This window comes from Danio aesculapii, chromosome 5 (assembly GCF_903798145.1).
Source record: "Danio aesculapii chromosome 5, fDanAes4.1, whole genome shotgun sequence".
In the NCBI taxonomy this organism is placed as follows: domain Eukaryota; kingdom Metazoa; phylum Chordata; class Actinopteri; order Cypriniformes; family Danionidae; genus Danio; species Danio aesculapii.
The window spans coordinates 9,408,903-9,432,362 of NC_079439.1; the positions used below are offsets into that span (position 1 = coordinate 9,408,903).

The 23,460-nt window shown below is 35.7% G+C and overlaps 1 protein-coding gene across 4 annotated transcripts in view; it reads left to right on the plus strand.

Moving 5' to 3' along the window:
* Positions 1-923: 923 nt before the first annotated feature.
* The window catches only part of tnksb (tankyrase, TRF1-interacting ankyrin-related ADP-ribose polymerase b), a 73,953-nt gene continuing 51,416 nt past the window's right edge, over positions 924-23,460 (plus strand). For all 4 annotated transcript variants that reach the window (XM_056457339.1, XM_056457341.1, XM_056457340.1 and 1 more), the window contains exons 1-5: positions 924-1,465; positions 9,582-9,806; positions 17,388-17,483; positions 17,757-17,793; positions 20,190-20,265. In XM_056457339.1, coding sequence (XP_056313314.1) covers positions 967-1,465; positions 9,582-9,806; positions 17,388-17,483; positions 17,757-17,793; positions 20,190-20,265 — 933 coding nt within the window. In that variant the 5' untranslated portion in view covers positions 924-966. The remainder of the gene's footprint in view (positions 1,466-9,581; positions 9,807-17,387; positions 17,484-17,756; positions 17,794-20,189; positions 20,266-23,460) is intronic.

Genomic DNA, 23,460 nt, shown 5'->3' on the forward strand with positions numbered 1-23,460 from the left:
TAATGATAATAACAATAATAATAATAATAGTAATAATAATTATAGTAATAATAATAATAATAATAGTAATAATGATAATAATAATAATAATAATAATAGTAATAATAATTATAGTAATAATAATAATAATAATAATAATAGTAATAATGATAATAATAATAATAGTAATAATAATAATAATAATAATAATAATAATAATAATAATAATAATAATAATAATAATAATACTTTAGAGCTTCACAATTTTTCTAGCCTCTCTTGTAAAAGTCCTTCACACTTTTTTATTGGTCATGTCTTATTTTTTATTTATAGAATTATAGAATAAAAGTTACTTGTCAAATGTTTTCTCTTTTTAAAAACAAAACAGTAGCGAAAGATGACCGCTTGTGCCAGATGTATTTTTGCACAGCTGGATGTTGGACTCTTGAAAAATAATTGATTTTGCATTGGCCAAAACTGATTAACTGAAGTCACACCAGGATTTTGCTTGGTCTTAAAGCCTCTTTGATTGGTTATTTTTACTATTTAGGATGGCATAGCAGTCAAAATAGGACAAATGAGCTCATAAATGGGAGAAATTCTAAAACCTTTGTCAGTGAGGGGTGGGTGTTTCGAACCACCCGAACCCCACTCCCCCCGGCTATGGGCCTGATAGATAGATAGATAGATAGATAGATAGATAGATAGATAGATAGATAGATAGATAGATAGATAGATAGATAGATAGATAGATATTTCAATAGATCAATAGACAGACATGAGATCAATAAATAGAATAAGTAGATAAATATATAATATTATTAATATAATATTAATTAAAATGTATTTAAATAAACTTAATAAACGAATTTAAAACGAAAACATTCCACAAGACCATTAGCCCCCCCAACCGGAAGCCTCCTCGCACTGAACGGAAGCGCAGCGGCTCCAGCTGTTATTGTTGACAGACGGAGCTTCGGGGGGAAAATGGCGGTGTCCCGTCGATCCTCACAGCACCAACAAAGCAGCCTACAACCGTCTCAGCGGAACGCCGTGATCGCGTCCCCTCCTCCCGAATCACCGTCCGCTATTATTCCCGATTCGACGTGTTTATTGAGCCCTTCAGCCACTGGCGCAGCAGAATGCGGCGGATCGACGATGGAGTCCGCAGCGGCCTCCTCCACCTCCGCCTCTTCCCCAGACCGGCCCGCCCCGGTAACAGCAGCGGCCGTGGGGGGACCGTCAGTCCTCGGCAGCTCCAGTTGTAGCAGCATTAGCTCCAGTGCGACCGCGGGCAGCCAAAGCCCCGAATCTGGAGCCGCCAGTCCCGGGGAGGCGGTGTGCGGGGCTGGCGGGGCGTTCAGGGAGCTGTTCGAGGCCTGTCGAAACGGAGATGTGTCGCGGGTGAAGAGGCTGGTGGACTCGGTGAATGTGAACGCTAAAGACATGGCCGGACGAAAATCAACCCCTCTGCATTTTGCTGCAGGTATGCGTTTATATTGTTGAGGGTAAAGTTGGTTTTGTGTTCCCACACTCGGACCCTTTTAAATTCTGCCATTTAATTGAACGCGAAAGTCGGAATGTGAGAATATAAATACACCTTAATATAAACATTGAGGTAACGTAAAGTTGGTTTTATACACCCGGACTTTCTCCGTAATAATACAATTTCTTAAAAGTATTATTTGCAAATTCTAAACCGGGAAATCACATTAGCAGCCAATGACTATCAAAGTACAGCATTGTTTTCACAGTCAGTTTAATAATGAAGTCGTTTTGAAGACTTCATATGCGATTTCACACCGAATATTCAAATTAGCGTGGTAAACAACAACAACTTGGCTGAACAGTATATCGTTTCACCATTGATACCGCGATGAGTGTGTATCTGCAGTAGTTACATCTAGCTAGCTGCTCTATATATCGTTTCAGCATCAATATCGCAATGTGATCATTCGCAATAGTCACATCCCAGGATATATGCAATGTTGAGTTTGTATTATAATTTATCATTTGCATGTGTTTTTGATGCATCCGATTGTATAATGACTTTAAAAGCATTCAGGTATAAGAAATTGGACCTTTTCTGCGATTTAATTTTATTAAGTTATTTTTATTTGTATCATTCGGTTACTGTACTTGAATACTGTTAGACTCTGGAAATGATAAAACACTTTATTTCAATTGTATCTGTTTCATGATTGTATTTATAGATTGTTACGCATGAAAATACAACATGTAAATACAGAAATTTACAGCAAATAGCACAGACCACAATGAAAATGTGTCAGGTGACCCCAACATTTTAGATGTTTAATTAGGTTTTATGGAGATGCAAATGATAAACATTAATTCATCAATCCCTGACTAAATATGTGCCTGGTTCATATCGCAATATAAATTGCAAAAGAAAACATGTTGCAATGTTAAATCTTTCCAATATTGTGCAGCCCTAGTTATTAAATCAAATCACTTTTATTGTCACATCATCAGAAGAATCATTATTATTGTTATTATTATTATTATTATCATCATCATCATTAATATTATTTATTAAAGATTAAAAGATAAAGACATGATTAAACACTAGGGTTGCACGGTTTACCAGTACTATGGTAGCATCATGATACTATGGCTGCAAAATACTGGCTGTGCCGCTGTAGTTTGTAAACGGTAATATCGTCATTAACGGTCTATCTACAATAGAGAATGTTGCATGTGGAAAAGTCACTAAAATGCTCACACATTTGTGCAACAAGAATCCATTTTATTTGAATAGTCTGTGGAGTCCTTTAAGGTTGCAAAACTGTGTAGAATTCACGCCATTTATGGTAGTCTATTGCACGTTTTCTGATGCTTCAGTTAGAACGCATGTCTGAATCAGTTAATTTCTCTTTCTGTCAATATGATTTAGTAGCTACAACGACTGCAACAGTCTCTTTAAAAAGAACGTGAAAAGAATGAAGTGACATTTTGAATTACTTTGGATTCTTACCTGATAAGACTTAAAAAAAAGCAATAGATGAAAAACCCAAAAGAGCAACAGGAAACATTAAAACAATTTTTGACCACTTCATATAGCCTAATTTTGTTGCAAAAACACTCTTTTTGTTACTAATCTAGTTCGGTATAATTTGTATCCTTATTTTAATAGATTTTTTTGTTGGTCAGTTATCTACAAAATAGTTTAGGTGAAATGATAGGCAAAAACTTTTTCAATAATAAGGGAATTATGAATTCAATTCAAGTAAGCATATAATAACAAAAAATAGTATTTCTGACAATTTTCTTTATTACATAGATTTGAGTTATGAATTACAGTATTGCATTACTACTTGGTATCTCGATACTTCGGCTGGTATAGTATCATAATGTGAATTAATGGTATCGTGGAAACCCTTTTAAACACTATTTAAAAAAAAGGTATGTAATGATGATCGTGTTATTTTATGTTGAATTCTTCAATTTCTGTACTTGAAAACTGTTAGACCAACACAATCTCAGCAATTCGTAACTTTTTGATTTAGTGGCTAATTCGTATGAATTCATACGATCTCATTCGTACATTTTAGGACTATTTGCTTATCCCTCAATGATGGTTGGGTTTAGGGGCGGGGTTGGGTGCCACGCCTCCTTTTTAGAATCAAACATTTTCATAGGACTGAACTTGTACGGATTCGCACGAAATAGCCACTAATCTGACAAAAAAATAAAATACACACATTTCCTCGAGATCAGGCTGGTTAGACTCCCCAGAAAACCATAAAGCGCTGTCTGTTTCACTTTTATTTTTGATTTGTCGTATTTATATGCTTGTAATTTATTCTATTTTATACAGATGCACTGCATAGAAAAAAACTTGATCTTCCCAGTTGATCCAAATTAATGAAATCTTTCCAAATAGGACTATGCAAATCATTTGTTGAAATTATGCTCGTATAACAAAATACATCGCAGCAAAACAAAATATCACAATGTCAGATTTTTCCAATATCGTGCAGTCCTAATAAGGTCCATTAAAATCGGGAAATGTGTGAATAAAACAGCAACTTCACCTCAGTGGTAAAGTTGGTTTTATATTTACACATTTGTTTGTTTTTTTAACAGTAACACGATAACGTTACTTTGAATATTCGATCTGAAATCGCATTTGAGCATGACTTCAAAACGTTTGCATTAATTTATCGACTGTGAACACTGTTGTACTTTGATAGTCATTGGTTGCTAATATGATTAATAACGTGAATGAGCGAATATAAAACGAACGTTAAGGTTACCTCAATGTTTATATTAAGGTAAAGTTGGATTTATATTCAGACATACTGTCTTTCACAATAAAATGCTAAAGCAGAATATAAAAAGGCCAATACAGATTGATTATGACGTACTTTAATGAGCACAACATATTATATTTTTAACTGTAACTGGTAGGGGTGTAACACATCACAGCCCACAGTTCAGAACGCACGTGACCAGCTGATTAATAACTTTTTTGAACTTGAAGGTTAATCCAACATTGATAACAATTGCAGAGAGATCGACTCTCACGTCATTCAAATCACGTGTATGAAAGAATTTTGGCTTCCCTGTAAAATATGATGACGGAAGATGTTGTTTGTTTAATGCATTCAGTGTAAAGCTGCACAAATAAACATTTTTGAGACTGAGATTGTGATCTCAATTCAAACCCTCCGCAACATGAATAATAAATTATAATGATTTGCATGTTTATTAATCCTTCGAAACGCTGCATTCAAATCTGCGTTTGATCGAGAGAGATTCAGTTTTTACATTTTTTCAGTTAGTTACAAACAATTAAATAACACAGAAGTACTGGGATAACAGTTTATAGTTCACATATAAACACTGATGTGCATGGTAAAGATTAAAATCACTGTTTAATGGAACTGAACGCTGGTGAATGTTGTAGCCATTACATTGTGTAACCAATGGGTGGCGACAAACGACCTTCAAAATTATGTCACTGAAAAGGTTTTCAAAAATGATACACCTATAATAAAATATTAAGTTTTATGTGTGAATTGTTGAATCATTAATTGAAAATAAATATGATCTGTTTTACAAGATGTTAGATTTTTATATTTAGCATTATCAGCAACAGTAGCAAAGACGATTTTTCGTATTTAATATTTTCCTTTTTTTCAGCTGGTTCTTTCTTGATTTTTATTTATATCAAAATGACTGGTTCTAAGTTATGTTTGTTAAAACAGTAATATTTTGTAATATTGTAATATAAACAGTAATTTTGCAGTAATATTTTTGTATAAATGGAAAGCAAATTACATTTGTCTCCTCCCTTTTTTGCTGATCAGAAAAATGGTTCGATCCGTGACTCAAAAACCATAGTGTGATCCGAACCGTGAGATTTGTGATCCGTTACACCACTAGTAACTGGCAGTTTAACAAACAAAAAAGGCTGACAAAACAAGCTTATCTCTACTGGAATGTCCCTACACTGTAAAAAATGCAGGTTTCCACACAATTCATGTTGTCCCAACCCAAATCGATTAAGTTAACTTAACACTTTTAACAAATTTATGTGGATTGAACATAAAAAAATAAGTTCTCCCAATGAAATCACAAGAATTGTGTTGTTTCAGCTCATTTTAAATAGTAAAACATTTAAAGCAAGTAAAAAAAAATGTTTCCGTGTATATTGTTTACCACAGTGTTTCCCAACCCTGTTCCTGGAGGCACACCAACAGTACATATTTTGGATGTCTCCCTTTTCTGACCCATTGACTTCAGGTCTCTTGAAGTCTCTTCTGATGTTATGATGAGTTGATTCAGGTGTGCTTGATTAGGGAGAGGTTGCAAATGTGTACTGTTGGTGTGCCTTCAGGAACAGGGTTGGGAAACACTGGTTTACCACGCAAACGTTACTTTGAATATTCGGTCTGAAATCGCATTTACAACGTTTACATTATTTCATCGACTGTGAACACTGTTGTACTTTAATAATCATTGGCTGCTAATATGATTTCACGGTTTACAATTTACAAAGCATACTTATCTGAGATTATATTAAGGTGAAAGTCTGAATGTATGAATATAAAACCAACTTTACCCCAATTGCATTTATTATATTATATTTATGCTAATGCTTATGCTTAAACATCTGTCATGTGAGCTGATGATTGAATAAAATGTCATACTTATGTTTTTTTGGTGCTACTATAATCTGACTTTGATACAAGCATGAACTTTTATTATGGAACTATAAATATTAAAACACAGTGTGTGGTGTTTATACAGAAATTATGGTCTGTCTGTTCTCAGTGTTCGCGTGTCATGTCATAATCTCACAGTGTATAATTTGAAGCCAATTTGCATGTGTAAAAGGTGTTTTTTGAGATGTAAATGCGAAGCTGGGATGGATTGCACAGTCCTGAAAGAGCACTCTTTATTCCATTGCACAGTATGCCTGTGAGTGTGAACCGAAAATCTATTAAAACTGTGTTATAATTAATATTTTAAACTATAAATTATCCTGCTGTCGCAGATGAGCATAGTAGACAGAAATGCAAATTAAATCTACTGGCATTATTTTAGGGTGTGGACTTTTTCTTTTAAATCTGTCACTGAAAATGTATGTCTGTGCATAACGTGAATCATATAGTCTAACAACATATTTAATTATGGATACCTTAACATTTACTATTCAGGAATCTAAAATTAGTTAATAATACCTTTGTAAGCTTGCTTAATGGTTAAAGATCTGTTATCAATTACATGTCTTTAGCCACAGTGTCCTGCAGTGTGGCGTCTCTACATAACAAAAGATTTTCACAATTACTAAGGGTGTAATTTTCGGTGATCTCATATCCACTGAGAGATTGCATGGATTATTAGCATGTAGAAAAATGTGTCTGTAATGCTGCAGAAATGTTTAAATTAGCCAACAAATAATTAGCTAGTCATTTAAGTTCTTGTTTTGTGTTTAATGAAGACAGAAATGTCATCAAAATTGTAGTTTACCCATTTTAAAAAATGCAGTTTTAAACTTGAACTATTACCAAACACACATATATCATTGTTCACCCCAAAACAATTACATTTACTCACTCTCTTGTTTTTTATATAAATTTTTTTATTTTTTATTCACTTATTCACATCTCACGGTTCGGATCACATTAAGGTTTTTTAATCACGGATCGGACCATTTTTCGGATCAGCAAAAAAGGGGAGGAGACAAATGTAATTTGCTTTTCATTTATTTCAAGAACAGAACTGCAAGAAACTTGGTTTTAACAAACAGAACTCAGCTGTAATTTTATTAAAAATAAAATGAAGAAATAATCAGCTGAATAAAAATAAACTAAAATATTCAGTACTGTGAAAAATTCACTGATACTACTACTGTTGCTGATGATGCTAAATGTAGAAATCTAACATTATAATTTATACAACCCATATTTATTTTTAGTCTAATTTCCAATAAATGATTCAGTTATTCACTCATAAAACTTAATGATTCATTGATAGATATGTCTTTTTTGAAGAATTATTCGGTGGCATGTTCTTGATGGCCACCTATTGGTTAATCAGCGTCAATAAATGCATATGATGGTGATTTTAATCTTTACCATAAACATCAGTGGTTATCTAAATCATAAACTATTCTCCCAGTACTTCTGTGTTATTTGACTGTTTGTAACTTCATAACTGACTCAAAAGACCTAAGACTGAATCTCTTTTTTTGATTTTTTGCATTTTTCAGACACAGATTTAAATGCAGTGATTCAAAGGATTAATAAACAAATTAATGATGGTAATTATGGTATTAATGATATTAGATTAATGATATTATATTAGAGATGGTAATATGCAAATCACCATCGTTTATAATTTTTTTGTTGCGTGGGTGTTGAGATCCCGATCTTTTAATGATTAATTGTGCAGCTTACACTGAATGCAGAAATGTAGGGTATATAAATAGTCACAGAAAACACCTTTAATAACCTTAGAAACCCACCACATCCCGAATAACCTACCACAACTTCTTCTGTCATAATTATATTTCACAGGAAAGCCCAAATGCTTTGGTTTAGGATTAATCTACAAGTAAAAAATAATGTATTAATCTGCGGGTCACATGTATTCCTAACCGTGGGTTGTGATCCGTTCCAATCACGGATCAATCCGTTACACCCCGAATTGAGATACAATGTAGAGTCCTGGTGAAGACAGACAGCATAGGACAAATTTACAGAAAAATACTTATCACAACTCATAGACATACAATAAAATAATCTAAACCATAATCAATTATTAAAACTTGTGCACTGTTCTAAATAGATAGACGTTCAAGTATTTTTCAATTTAGCGACAGATGGTACAGATTTCATATGAAGTACAAAGCTTTAAAAGTTTATTTCCTCCGTCGAAAACAAAAGAAGATATTTTGAATAATGTTGGAAATGGAAACAAGATGTCATTGAGATTAACAGTTCTATGGAAGTCAGTGGCTACTGGTTTCCAACATTCTTCAAAATATCTTCTTTTTTCAGCATCATTAAATGCATATGATGGTGATTTTAATCTTTACCAGAAACATCAGTGGTTATATCTAAATCATAAACTATTCTCCCAGTACTTCTGTGTTATTTGACTGTTTGTAACTTCATAACTGACTCAAAAGACTAAAGACGGAATCACTTCTTTTGATTTTTGCATTTTTCAGACATAGATTTAAATGCAGTGATTCAAAGGATTAATAAACGTATGCAAATCACCATCGTTTAAAAATTTTTTGTTGCGTGGGTGTTGAGATCCCGATCTTTTAACGATTAATCATGCAGCTTACACTGAATGCAGAAATGCAGGGTATATAAATAGTCACATAAAACACCTTTAATAACCTAAGAAACCCACCACATCCCGAATAACCTACCACAACTTCTTCTGTCATAATTATATTTCACAGGAAAGCCCAAATGCTTTGGGTTAGGATTAATCTACAAGTAAAAAATAATGTATTAATCCGCGGGTCACGTGTGTTCCTAACCGTGGGTTGTGATCCGTTGTAATCACGGATCAATCCGTTACACCCAGAATTGAGATACAATGTAGAGTCCTGGTGAAGACAGGCAGCATAGGACAAATTTACAGAAAAATACATATCACAACTCATAGACATACAATAAAATAATCTAAACCGTAATCAATTATTAAAACTTGTGCACTGTTCTAAATAGACTGACTTTAAAGTATATTTAAATTTAGCGACAGATGGTACAGATTCCATATGAAGTACAAAGCTTTAAAAGTTTATTTCCTCCGTTAAAAACAAAAGAAGATATTTTGAATAATGTTGGAAATGGAAACAGGTTGTCATTGAGATTAACAGTTCTATGGAAGTCAGTGGCTACTGGTTTCCAACATTCTTCAAAATATCTTCTTTTGCTTTCAACAGAACAGGAAGAAATGGTGCAGAGTAAACAATGACAGAATTTTCATTTTTGTGTGATCTATTCCTTCAACATTAAACCTATTGTTCATGATTTTATGTAACTGTAATTCATTTCTTCATATTAGTTCGATTCCATTTTAAACTGATCGGCGTTTGTGATGTTCGACAGGCTTCGGCAGAAAGGATGTAGTCGAGCATCTCCTGCAAACCGGAGCAAACGTTCATTCCCGTGATGATGGTGGTCTGATTCCGCTCCATAATGCTTGCTCATTTGGCCACGCGGAAGTGGTCAGCCTGCTGTTGTGTAGCGGCGCCGACCCCAACGCTCGAGACAACTGGAACTACACACCTCTGCATGAGGCTGCCATCAAAGGCAAAATAGACGTCTGCATCGGTATGGATTTATATCATTTCAGTTTAGCCCCTTCAGGCTATTAAAAGATTGGTTCACTTTCAGAATGGAAATTATTTATCATTTACAACTCACCCTTGTGTCATCCAGCATGTTTATTTCTTTCTTTAGTTGGAAATAAATCTTAATTTTTTCTTTATAATTTTTTTTTTATTGACTTGTTTGATGCTCAGCTCACTGGTTTGAGTTTTCAATTCAAATCAATGCAGCTTTAAATGGCTCTAAAAATGTGTATGCGTGTGTATATATATTTTTATTTATTTATTTGCTGCACAATATTGGAAAAATCTGACAAAAAATCTGATATTTAGTTTTTCTGTGATTATATATCTGAAAAGGTTTGATTTCAATTAGATGGATTGGGATGATCAAGTTTTTTTCTGTGCATTGTGTTTGCATAAATTATAATAAATTACAAGCACATGTAAATACAACAGAACAAAGATAACAGGTTTTCTGGAGATTCTAACCAGGCATGGGCAAACTCTATCCTCGAGGGCCGGTGTCACTGCAGAGTTTTGCTCCAACACTAATCAAACACACCTGAACAGTCTAATTAGTGTCTTCAAGATCACTAGAAAGCCACAAGGAGGTGTGTTTGATTAGGGTTGGTGCAAAACTATGCAGGGACTCCGGCCCTCCAGGATCGAGTTTGCCTATCCCTGTTCTAACTGTATTCGGGTACAAAAATTGAACATAAAATAACATGGTCGTCTTTGCATAAATTATTTAATCCCTTTAATTACTATTATAATAGTAATATATAATAGGGCTGCACGATTTTGGAAAAATCTAACATTGCGATATTTTTTATTCTGCGATATGAATGCTATTTCACTAGATGTGTTGAATAACAATTTGGAAAGAATTGATAATTTTACATTCATTGAGATGATTCTGTAGTGCATATGCATACATTTTAACAATAATCTACAAGCATATACATTCATTGTTTAGGTATACAGTAATTGAATAATCAAATGTAAATGAATACTGTATACTCTTTTTTTTATAAACAATTCAATCATTATTAATTTGTTAATGTTACAAACGCTACAATTTCTTATGCCTGAAAGCTTTTAAAACCCTAACACAGTCTCAGGCCTCAAAAACACTTGAATGTGATACATTATAATCCAGACTCAACAATGCGTATACTCACGATGTGATATCGATGCTAAAACGATATATTGTGCAGCTCTAATATATAATACTATCTTTATTTTCTGTCTTTAATAAACAATCTTGTCATAGGCGGAGCGTGTGTAAGGCTGGGGAAGGCTTAGCCTCCCCCTGGCCAGAGACCACGGAGATGACAGTAAAAAAAAAAAACTGCATTGAAAACATGTAATGGGTGTAAGGCGTAATATGAATGTAATTTAATGTTAATGATTAACAGAACACGTTAGTTATTGTAAGTTTGTCAATCAAATTCAAAGTCCCCCTTCGCACAAAAATGGAACTGTCCAACTCCACTCTTTGCACTGATGAGCGCTGTTTTTGACTGGAGTTCGCAGCAGCTCTGAAAACGAAACAGAAAGTGCTGGCCAGCGGGCTTTTCTGATTTGCTGGTCAAGGACATAAGTAATAAAACGACAAACGAGTATTACGAGAGGGGTATAATAATACATTATTCTGGTGTAATTAGTTTTCAGTATTAAATGAAATGCCTTATTTTGGTTGTTTCATTGTAACGTAGTATTCTAGCCTAGTGCAGTAATCTTGTTCTGCATTTTAGTTCTGCTGTGTTTTCTACAGGGGTAATGGGAGGTCAAGATTTTTAATTATGTTTTAATTTGTACTTTGAATATGAATCTAATTTAAACTAATAATTACTTTTGCTAGCTAATGGCTACTGGATCACCTTTACTCTGCAATGGTTGCCTCTAATTTAATTGCCAATAAGTTTACCACAGTTCAGTTTTCGATTGGCCTCATGGCAAAGTGAATGATTTCGGATTCTTGACACATTTTTGCAATTTATTTATTTTTGCAAAAGGGTTGGATACTCAAATGTCACTTGTTAAATAAATTACTATAATACCAGAGATGATAAATATAAGAAACTAGCTATTATACACTTAGTTTAAGAGTAGGCACTGAGGTCCACCCTATTTAGGTCCACTCATTTTCTGGCCCTTGGCTGCATATCGAAAGTGACTATAATAATTGAAAGAATTTCATAAAATAATTTAATGTGCGTGTTGAATATAAGGTGTTTGTTGATAGGCGGTGCTTTTGTTGAAACCTCTTTTTGGTCAGTCGCAAATCTTTTTAAATGCATTAAAGGGCAGCGCATATCTTAGCCTTACCCTGGAGTTTGTTCACTCCATTCTAGTCTTAAACTGCAGATGGCGCTCTAGGCTAGTTTTTAACAGCAGAATCAGTTTTATTGCCAAGTGTGCTTCACACACACAAGGAATTTGTTTTGGCTACAGAAGCTTCCAGTGTATATAAAGTGACAAGTGACAACACAAAATAAATATGGAAAAATAAAATAATAATAATAAAAAAATGATGAACATTAAACAGATGCGGTTAGTGAAGAAACCTGGATGTTGAGTTGTATGTACAGATTTTTATAAATATACAGGTTATAAGGTGCTGTGTACAAGTGCGAATGTAGAAAGCATTGCATTGTATATTGATATAAGGTGCTGTGTACAAGTGCGTATGAGAAAGTATTGCACATATTTATTGCACAGTAGGGGAATATTTAACTGTTCATAAGGTAGACAGCCTGAGGAAAGAAACTTTTCCTGTGTCTGGCTGTTTTTGTGCTTTGTGCTCTGAAGCGCCGACCAGACGGTAACAGTTCGAACAGGTAGTGTGCTGGGTGCGAGGTGTCCAGAGTGATTTTGCGAGCCCTTTTACTCACTCTGGAAGAGTACAGTTCTTGAAGTGTAGGAAGGGTTGTGCCAGTGATTCGTTCAGCAGTCCGGACTATTCGCTGTAGTCTACGGAGGTCGGTTTTGGCAGCTGAGCCGAACCAGACAGTGATTGAAGTGCAGAGGATGGATTGGATGACAGCTGAGTAGAACTGTACGAGTAGCACCTGTGGCAGGTTGAACTTCCTCAGCTGACGAAGGAAGTACAGTCTCTGCTGGGCTTTCTTCACAATAGAGTCTATGTGAGTGTCCCACTTCAGATCCTGAGAGATGGTGGTGCCCAGGAACCTGAATGACTCTACTGCACCCACAGTGCTGTTCATGATGGTGAGTGGGGGGAGTGCAGGGGGGTTTCTCCTGAAGTCCACTATCATCTCCACTGTTTTTAGCTTGTTCCGCTCCAGGTTGTTGTATCTGCACCATAACGCCAGCCGCTCCACCTCCTGTCTGTATGCAGACTCGTCACCGTTCTGGATGAGGCCGATAACAGTAGTGTCGTCTGCAAACTTAATGAGTTTGATGGAGGGGTCTTTTGCAGTGCAGTCGTTGGTGTACAGGGAGTAGAGCAGTGGAGAAAGAACACATCCCTGGGGGGCACCAGTGCTGATGGTACGGCTGTCGGATGTGATTTTGCCCATTCTGACTAGCTGTTGTCTATCTGTCAGAAAGCTGGTGATCCATTGACCGACAGAGCTAGGAACAGAGAGCTGGGCCAGTTTGTACTTAAGCAGTGATGGGACGATGGTGTTAAAGGCAAACTGAAGTCCACAAACAGAATCCTTGCGTAGTTCCCTGGTTTGTCCAGATGTTGTAGGGTATAATGCAGTCCCATGTTGACTGCATCATCCACAGACTGGTTTGCTCTATAGGCGAACTGCAGAGGGAGCTCTAGGCTAGTTTAACAGCAGACGGCGTTCTAGTCTAGTCTTGAACAGCAGACGGCGTTCTAATCTAGTCATGAACAGCACACTGCACTCTAGGCTAGTTTTTAACAGCAAACGGCGCTCTAGGCTAGTTTTTAACTGCAGACAGCACTCTAGTCTAATAGCAGACAGCGCTTTAGGCTAGTTTTTAACAGCAGACGGCATTCTAGTCTAATCTTGAACAGCAGACTGCACTCTAGGCTAGTTTTTAACTGCAGACAGCACTCTAGGCTAGTTTTTAACTGCAGACGGCGTTCTAGTCTAGTCTTGAACAGCAGACTGCACTCTAGGCTAGTTTTTAACAGCAAACTGTGCTCTAGGCTAGTTTTTAACTGCACACGGCGTTCTAGTCTAGTCTTGAACAGCAGACGACACTCTAGGCTAGTTTTTAAAGAGCCACGAACCCCCCGTTTCAGCAAGGTGTTTTCACACCTCTAGTTTGGAAAAAGTCAGGAAAGTGGGTGTGTCTAGCTCTGTTTAGGTGGGAGTGTCGGGGGAGGGAAAGAGGGAAGGGTTTGCGTAAAAATGGGAGTTTTTGTTCAGGCACGCTCTAATTTTCATAGACAAAACAAACACACAGATGCAGGGGAGAAAAACAGTGACTGCGTTTACACGGACATCAGTAATCAAATTACTTGCTAAACTATTAATTTGTAGACTTCAACTGCAGTTTGGCCCTTTCACTTTCATTCAGGAACATTTCATGCATGCCCCCGTGACAAACGAGATATTGTATGCGAGGAGCTGCTGGTAAGAGTGTAGTTTTAATAGAATAATTGATACCACACGAAGAATGGAAGAAAAAAAAACTCAGCATTTCTCGGGAACTTGGATGCACTTGATAGGTTGTGTAGTTTCAGAAAGCCATGTGTGTATAGACTATCCTGTCACAAAATGCGGCAAAAATTCTACACGACGGTAATAGTTTGATTGCGGTGTTTACATGTTTACACTCGGAGAGCAGCATTTAAAGCGGATCTTTCAGTCTATAATAATGCAGTGATATTAACGTACTGTAAACTTTTTGTAACTAAATCATTTTGACTAAGGTATGTCTTTAAACACTGAAAGAGTACTGCTGACGATACGAACTAACTTTGCCATCTGAATAAACAAACAAAGACCTCTGATCGATCACTTACCAAATCTGTAGAGACCGGACAATCAACACCAACTGGAGCCGCATCGTTTTTAAAAGGAGTAAAAAACGGATGAACGAATTTGCTCGAAAAAACACAAAAACAACCAATTTTCAATTAAAAAAATAAAAATATATATATATGTGTCCTAATCGTGTTTTTAGCAGCGTGGAACGCATATATGACCGTCAACAGTTTAAAAAATGTGTTTTGGCGTTTCGTGACCGTTTAACAGCAGACGCGCTCTAGGTTAGTTTTTAACAAATCCTTAGCATTTAGCCCTGTGCAAGTCTAAAATTGCTGACTAGTTAAACTAGTTAAATCGCTTAAGTGTGAGGTTTCTAATGTCAGTTTATTCTGCAAATGCTTTTCCATCTCCAATTATTCACATGAACTCTGTTTCGCACAAGTTTAAAACTACCTCGCGCAGGTGTAAAAATGTTTTTGTGAAGGGATTTTTATACTAAATTTGGCGTTTCCGTCAATCGTTTCTCATGCGATGCTTTAAAATGTGCATTAACAGAGGGTGGTGGAAACCAGCTGATGTTGCGTTCCATCATGCTGCAGAATGACTGTGTTGTGATAGTAATGTTGTTGTCCTGCAGTATTTGTCTCCTGCGCCCTGATGTCATAGAGCTCTGAATACCTCTGTGCTGAAACAGCCCTCTCTCTGTGTGTGTGACTGTGGGAAACTGACAGTGGCTCTTATCAGATTGTGAATGGATTTTGTCAGATTATGATGTATAAAAGTATTTCTTAGTCATTTAGGTGTAGCTTAAGTGTAAATCTGGTTTTAAGCTTGAGTAGATCAGGTGCCTGTACGATGAAGCCAGTTTAGCTGTCTAGCCAGTTAAGTTTCAATTTAGTTTGCACAAATTCTAGGTTTCAGGTACCATGAAGATGTTTTAGCTCAGCTGCTCCATAATACAATAGCAACAAAAAGGGCTTAAAATCAAGCTGCAGATGTGATCTATACTAGTTTGTAGAAGCAGACAGTGTTCTAGGCTAGATTTTTTTTACAGCAGACAGTTCACTAGGCTAGTTTTTAAAAGTAGACTGCTCTAGGCTATTTTTTTTTTACAGCAGATGGTGCTCTAGATTAGTTTTTTTATATCAGACCATGCTCTAGGCTAGTTTTCAAAAGTAGACGACGCTTTAGGCTAGTTTTTTTATTTTACAGCAGACAATGCTCTAGGCTAGTTTTTAAAAGTAGACTATGCTCTAGGCTAGTTTTTTTTAACAGCAGACGGTGCTCTAGATTATTTTTTTATTGCAGACGATGCTCTAGGCTAGTTTTCAAAAGTAGACGACGCTCTAGGCTAGTTTTTTTTACAGCAGACTGTGCTCTAGGCTAGTCTTTTAACAGCAGACGGCACTCTAGGCTAGTTTTTTTTTTTTTCAACAGACGATACTCTAGGCTAGTTTTTTTAAACAGCAGATGGTGCTCCAGATTAGTTTTTTATAACAGATGATGCTCTAGGCTAGTTTTCAAAAGTAGACGACGCTCTAGGCCATTTTTTTTTTACAGCAGACGGTGCTCTAGGCTAGTTTGTTTTACAGCAGATGGTGGTCTAGGTTAGTTTTTTTTTTTTTTTTTTTTTTTACAGCAGACGGTGCTCTAGGCTAGTTTTTTACAGCAGACGGTCCTCTAGGCTAGTTTTTTTTTTACAGCAGACTGTGCTCTAGGCTAGTTTTTTTTTACAGCAGACAGTGCTCTATGCTAGTTTTTTTTACAGCAGACTGTGCTCTAGGCTACTTTTTTTACAGCAGACGGTGCTCTAGACTAGTTTTTCAGCAGACGGCGCTCTAGGCTAGTTTTTTTACAGCAGATAGTGCTCTAGGGGAGTTTTTTTTTTACAGCAGACGGTGCTCTAGGCTAGTTTTTTTTACAGCAGACGGTGCTCTAGGCTAGTTTTTTGCTGCAGACGGCACTCTAGGCTAGTTTTTTTTTTACAGCAGACTGTGCTCTAGCCTAGTTTTTTTTACAGCAGACGGTGCTGTAGGCTAGTCTTTTACAGCAGACGGTGCTCTAGGCTAGTTTTTTTACAGCAGATGGTGCTCTAGGTGAGTTTTTTGCAGCAGACTGTGCTCTAATCTAGTTTTTTACAGCAGACGGTGCTCTAGACTAGTTTTTTGCAGCAGACGGCGCTCTAGGTTAGTTGTTTTACAGCAGACGGTGCTCTAGGCTAGTTTTTTTTTTACAGCAGACGGTGCTCTAGGCTAGTTTTTTACAGCAGACGGTGCTCTAGGCTAGTTTTTTACAGCAGATGGCGCTCTAGGTTAGTTTTTTTACAGCAGACGGCGCTCTAGGCTAGTTTTTTACAGCAGACGGTGCTCTAGGCTAGTTTTTTACAGCAGACGGTGCTCTAGGCTAGTTTTTTACAACAGATGGTGCTCTAGGCTAGTTTTTTTTACAGCAGACGGCGCTCTAGGTTAGTTTTTTACAGCAGACGATGCTCTAGGCTACAGGCATGAACATAATGAAAGGTCAATATGAACAATACACAAGGGTTAATGAAATCTGTTAGTGGGAACCGTAACATTATCTGTTGCTCTGAGTTTAGTATTGTTCAGTTTCAGTAAAGATGCTTGTCTTGTGACTGTTTTTCACAGTGTTGCTTCAGCACGGTGCTGATCCAAATATCAGAAACACTGACGGCAAATCAGCTCTGGATCTGGCAGACCCTTCTGCTAAGACCGTCCTCACTGGTAAGACTTAATGATTTACAGTCATTAACACACACACAGATAATGAGCAGAGATATAAATATAAATTGTTATAATAACTATGTGTAATGAAGGCATTGTTAGTATTTTGATGATGTGCTGTATGCTTTCGACACACTGCAAGAGTTCATTAACACATTTTTCCATTTTAATGCTTTTTCGTTGTTTTTGTGCTACACTTGCGTATTTTGCGTATTCTGTCGGACACAAAATCATCATCGAGTCTGCCTGACACCCGCTGTCTTTGTTTTTCAGGTGAATATAAGAAGGACGAGCTATTGGAAGCAGCAAGGTAAGCTTATGGCACAGTAACTGTCTGTTAACATCAATGTTTTGCTGAAATAAACATTTCAAGTGAGTTTTGGTCAGTTGTTGAAGGTTGTAGTTTTGAATGAATAAATCACAGTTTGTTTGTTTGTATGTGTGTTATTTCACTATATGAGCATTTGTATTTCATCTTCAGAGCTCCTTCAGAAGTGTTTTCCAGTTTGTGAGAGAACTTATTGTATCATTTACACATAGACATTTACTTGGCAACACCTTATCACTATTAAGGTTTTGTTTAATTTAAATAAATTGTGATTATATATTATATAAATTGTGAAAAATATTACTGTTGTCCAGCAGAACGTATGAAATTCACTGTAAGAATAATAAAACAAAAAGAAATGACAAATTATCATTCCAAAACAGATGCACAACTGTTATTCCTTATTTTAGTTTTAACAGTAATAAAACAGAATCTGAGAAAAATATAAGACTCATTTCGTAGGGGTTCCAACAATGCATTTTTGTTAGTTCATTATCATTTTATACCTTCTAATCTTTGAGAATTGAATAATCCATGTTTTGCTACTATTATTTTAAAGACTAATCACTATAGTTCCATTCCAGATGACACACTATGCAATTATACAGTCAAACATGTAGTGTATAAGTTTAGTGTCATCACAAATGGAAACCAATGTTTTTTTTGTTTGTTTGTTTTTCAAACAGGAATTCAAACAGTTTCCAAAAGGATGTTTAGTAGTTTCTAAATTAGCGAATTAAATCACCAAACTACCAAATAGTACCTATCATGAGTACAGCTTAATTTGTTTATACAATAATAATAATAAATTGGCAAAGAGAATGTCATATCTAAATATATATATATATATATATATATATATATATATATATATATATATATATATATATATATATATATATATATATATATAAAATATGTGGGCATAGATTAATATTTTAATCTAGATTAATCTCACTAATCTTGTAATTAATCTATATTAAAATGGTTCATTTGAATTCTGCCAAAGGCATTCAGAATATGTGTGCTACCCAAATAATGACTAAAAGTAAGTCTTTAAGAATGGGTTTCTCAAGCCAGGTGACGCATTAGACCACCTACAGTGCAATTCGGCCAGGTATACATCCTCGCTAAAATATCAAGGTGAAAGTCATCATAGCTTGCGTAGAATAGACCCAGCTCCCAACCCAACTTTGAGAATAGATTAACTGCGATATTTTTTTAATTGCCCGATAGGAGTCTCGCGTTAACGCAACACTAATATATATATATGTATGTTATATAATGTTGGTAAAAGAAACTTCAATAAATTATCCAACCAGCGGGATCATTTTGTTGTTTTCTGGCTTTAGTAGAATCGGTTACTCCAAGATGACACACAATTTTTCAATACTTCGAAAAGATCCTCCCACATGCTCTATTTGTATAAGCACTTTAACTATGAAGCGTGTTTTATTAAATTGTCTTGGCTTTAATTCTGTGAGGATTTCATTTGATTCAGTTCATTCTTTAAATCGATTATTAACACTGTTGTGTTAGTCCAAATACAGGTTTAGAGATTTTAGCAAAAATAAATAGCAAAACCTTAATATAATCTTTATCTCCATTACACTTTTTCTCGCCATGAAATGGAAAGGCTGTTAAATACAAACAAAATGAGTTAGTGTCCGTGTCAGGATGGTTAAAATAACTCTATAGTATTTACTGTAAATTACTATAGTATATTTTCATGTGGGTACCTGAGAACTGAAAATAGATCTGGAAGCAGATATCGCAACTATTTTACCTTGCACTTTTTTGTTAATATTTATTATTCTTTATTTAGGATATGTGTTTTCACATTCAAAGCCTCATTATTAAATTGTTTAAATGACTATAATTAAATGAAATAATCTTAAGTATAAAATATATCTGTTCTTTGGAGGAGTGTATTTATGTTGTGATGATATTATATTGTCATTCTGCCATTATATATAGTGAGTGGCATAAAATGACAATAATATAGTTTATCACAATATATTTTGATGCAATATGACAAAAATAGATATCATGACAGGCCTATTCAGAAATACATATACAACTCACAAATAGTGAGTGTGAATGAAATGTGAATGAAAGTGGCTTATAGTACAGTTTACACGTACAAATACATACATATATTTACACACATAAAAATATACTCCTATGTAAAACCATATATAACCACATATGTAAACCTCTACATACATATTCATGCATACACGTATAACAAAACGTTAAAGGTAAAGGCTGCACAGCCTTGCACAATCCCAAAAGATGTTGTGGCCCTTTTTAAGTGTCTTGTAAATTTTAGACTGATCTGTAATTTAATTTCTTTTTATCTCCAATTTGCTATTTAGGAGTGGAAATGAGGAAAAACTGATGGCACTTTTGACCCCTCTTAACGTCAACTGTCATGCCAGTGATGGACGCAAGGTAACAGATCCGAATTATTTACTATAATCTGCATTATTAATATTGACTTTGATGTTTAATTTCTATTTGACATACTTAAATGTGCCACAATTTAAAATATTATGACCATTTATCAATGTTAAGCAGCTTTGATGCAATCTACATTGTAAAAACACTATAGAAATAAAGACAAATTGAATATTTGCTATATTTGGAAAGTCGTAAACGCCCAAAAAAGTCTGACATTGTTTCTAAATTGAGTTCAATCTCAAACACAGGATGTGATTTCATGTATTTGATTGGTTGTGTAAATGATGTCGATGTAGGTCAAGACAATCCCAAATCCCCCATGTGAGCGTTTTCTTTCTGTAATACTGTGTGTTTTAGAGGAAACGGCTTTGACCCAGATTTTTCCCCTCTGTAATGAGTTTGTCTGGACAACGTATGGCTGATGTCATTTTAAAATGTTTGTTTGGAGGCTTAGCTGCCCTTTGTTCACCCTGTGCTGCTTTTAGAAGTCGGTCATTTTCAGAAGGGTTATTTCTATGGATTATTCTTTCCCATCGGATGCACATCTGACCTTCATGAAGTTTTAGCTCAAAGCTTTTGTGATCCATTTCTTTCTCTAATCACAACATAATAACAGGACCTCAATCTTCCCTTTAAATCCCTGATGATTTCAGGTCACTTCATATGTCAGATTTCCCTCTAGAACTCTGGGTCTTTATAATAGAAGGGCTTTTTATGAACGCGTTCACTATGTGATTTTCCTCAAATAGAATTCATATACTGTATTGTATTCTGTGAAACTTTCTGTAGTGAAGTTATCTTCTATTTGTAGCACCTGAGTATTGTCCACATTCGACCCATCTATAGGTCTGGTAGGAGCCCGCTTAGCATAAATCATTGAATCGGATTAGACCATTAGCATCTTACTCCATTTCAAAAGAGTTTTTATAATTACTAAAGAGCTGTTTCCTAGCTGGGGCCTATTTTCAGGCATATGTATATATACAGTGAATCCGGAAAATATTCATAGCGCTTTTTCCACATTTTTTATATTACAACCTTATTTCAACATGGATTAAATTAATTTATTTCCTCAAAATTCTACACACAATACCCCATAATGACAATGTGAAAAAAGAGTTTTTGAAATAGTTGCAAATTTATTAAAAATAAAAAAGCTGAAAAATCACATGTACATCAGTATTCACAGCATTTGTTGTGATGCTCTGAATTGAGCTCAGGTACATTCTGTTTCCACTGATCATTCTTGAGATGTTTCAGCAGCTGAATTGGAGTTCACCTGTGGTAAGTTCAGTTGATTGGACATGATTTGAAAAGGCAGACACATGTCTATATAAGGCCCCAGGGTTGACAGTGCATGTCAAAGCACAAACCAAGCATGAAGACAAAGGAATTATCTGTAGACCTCCGAGTCAGGATTGTCTCGAGGCACAAGGCTGGGGAAGGTTACAGAAAAATTTCTGCTGCTCTGAAAGTTACAATGAGCACAGTGGCCTCCATCAAGTGGAAGATGTTTGGAACCACCAGGACTCTTCCTAGAGCTGGTCGGCCATCTAAGCTGAGTGATCAGGGGAGAAGGGCCTTAGTCAGGGAGGTGATCAATAACCCGATGGTCACTCTGTCTGAGCTCCAGTTTTCTTCTGTGGAGAAGCAGGAACTGGAAGACTAGTCAGGATAGAGGGAAAGATGAATGCAGCAATGTACAGAGGCATCCCGAATGAAAACCTGCTTCAGAGTGATCTTGACCTCAGACTGGGGCGACGGTTCATCTTCCAGCAGGACAATATCCCAAAGCACACCGCCAAAATACCAATGTAGTGGCTTCACAACAACTCGGTGAATGTCCTTGAGTGGCCCAGCCAGAGCCCAGACCTAAATCCTATTAAACATCTTTGGAGAGATCTGAAAATGGCTGTACACCGTCGCTTTCCATCCAACCTGATAGAGCTTAGAGGTACTGCAAAGAGGAATGGCCAAAAATTCCCAAAGACAGGTGTGCCAAGCTTGTGGCATCATATTCAAAAAGACTTGAGGCTGTAATTGCTGCCAAAGGTGCATCAACAAAGTATTAAGCAAAGGCTGTGAATACTTCGGTACATGTGATTTTTCAGGTTTTTATTTTTAATAAATTTGCAACAATTTCAAAAAAATCTATTTTCACATTGTCATTATTGTGACTATTGTGGGGAGAATTTTGAGGAAATAAATTCAATCAATTTTAGAATAAGGCTGTAACATTAAAAAAAATGTGCAAAAAGTGAAGTGCAATGAATACTTTCTGGATGCACTGTATTATTTCATCTGCTGCAGCCATGGAAAGGCAGCAAAGTTCCTATATTATTACACCAGAATGAGAGTATACACTACCTGACAAAAGTCTTGTTGCCCATCCAAGTTTTAGGAATAACAAATAATAACTTGACTTCTAGTTGATCATTTGGTATCAGATTTGGCTTATATGAAAGGCAAAGGCCTCTAGATTACGCTTATTTTACCAAAATAAAATATGATCATGTCTTGATATTTAATTATTTAATTAGGACAGTAAGGCCTGACTTTGCTTTGACAAAAGTCTTGTCACTTAACAGAAATAAATGTCCAGTATAGAATATAAAGTCATGCTGCAGTGGAAGAAGAATGAATATTGTGTATATGACTCCCATGAGCTTGGAGGACTGCATTCAATTATTAATAAAAATGTAACATATTAATAAAGTCATCTGGAATATCTAAGAAAGCGTTCTTGCAGGACTTCCAGAGATTCTTTGGATTCATCTTCAATGCCTCCTTCCGAATGTAACACCAAACAATTATTTTTCCTTCACCAAATTTGACTGATTTCTGTGAATCTTGGGTACATGCAGGTTCCAATAGGTCTTCTGCAGTATTAGTGATGATTGGGATGCAGTTCAACAGATGATTCATCAGAGAAATCTACCTGCTGCCTCTATTCCAAATGATCAACTAGAAGTCAAGTTATTATTTGTTGCTATCACAACTGGGATCAATGACAAGACATTTTGTCAGACACACACTTTTCAGAATTAAAGTAGTTATTTTAAGTCATTTTGAAGATATTGTGCATACTTTAGTCCTTTATGTATGCTCAGTTATTAGTTTTCAAGCACCACAGTGGGCTAATATAGTAGTTCATAGCTAATTTTTGTTTTGTTTTGTTTTTTGTTC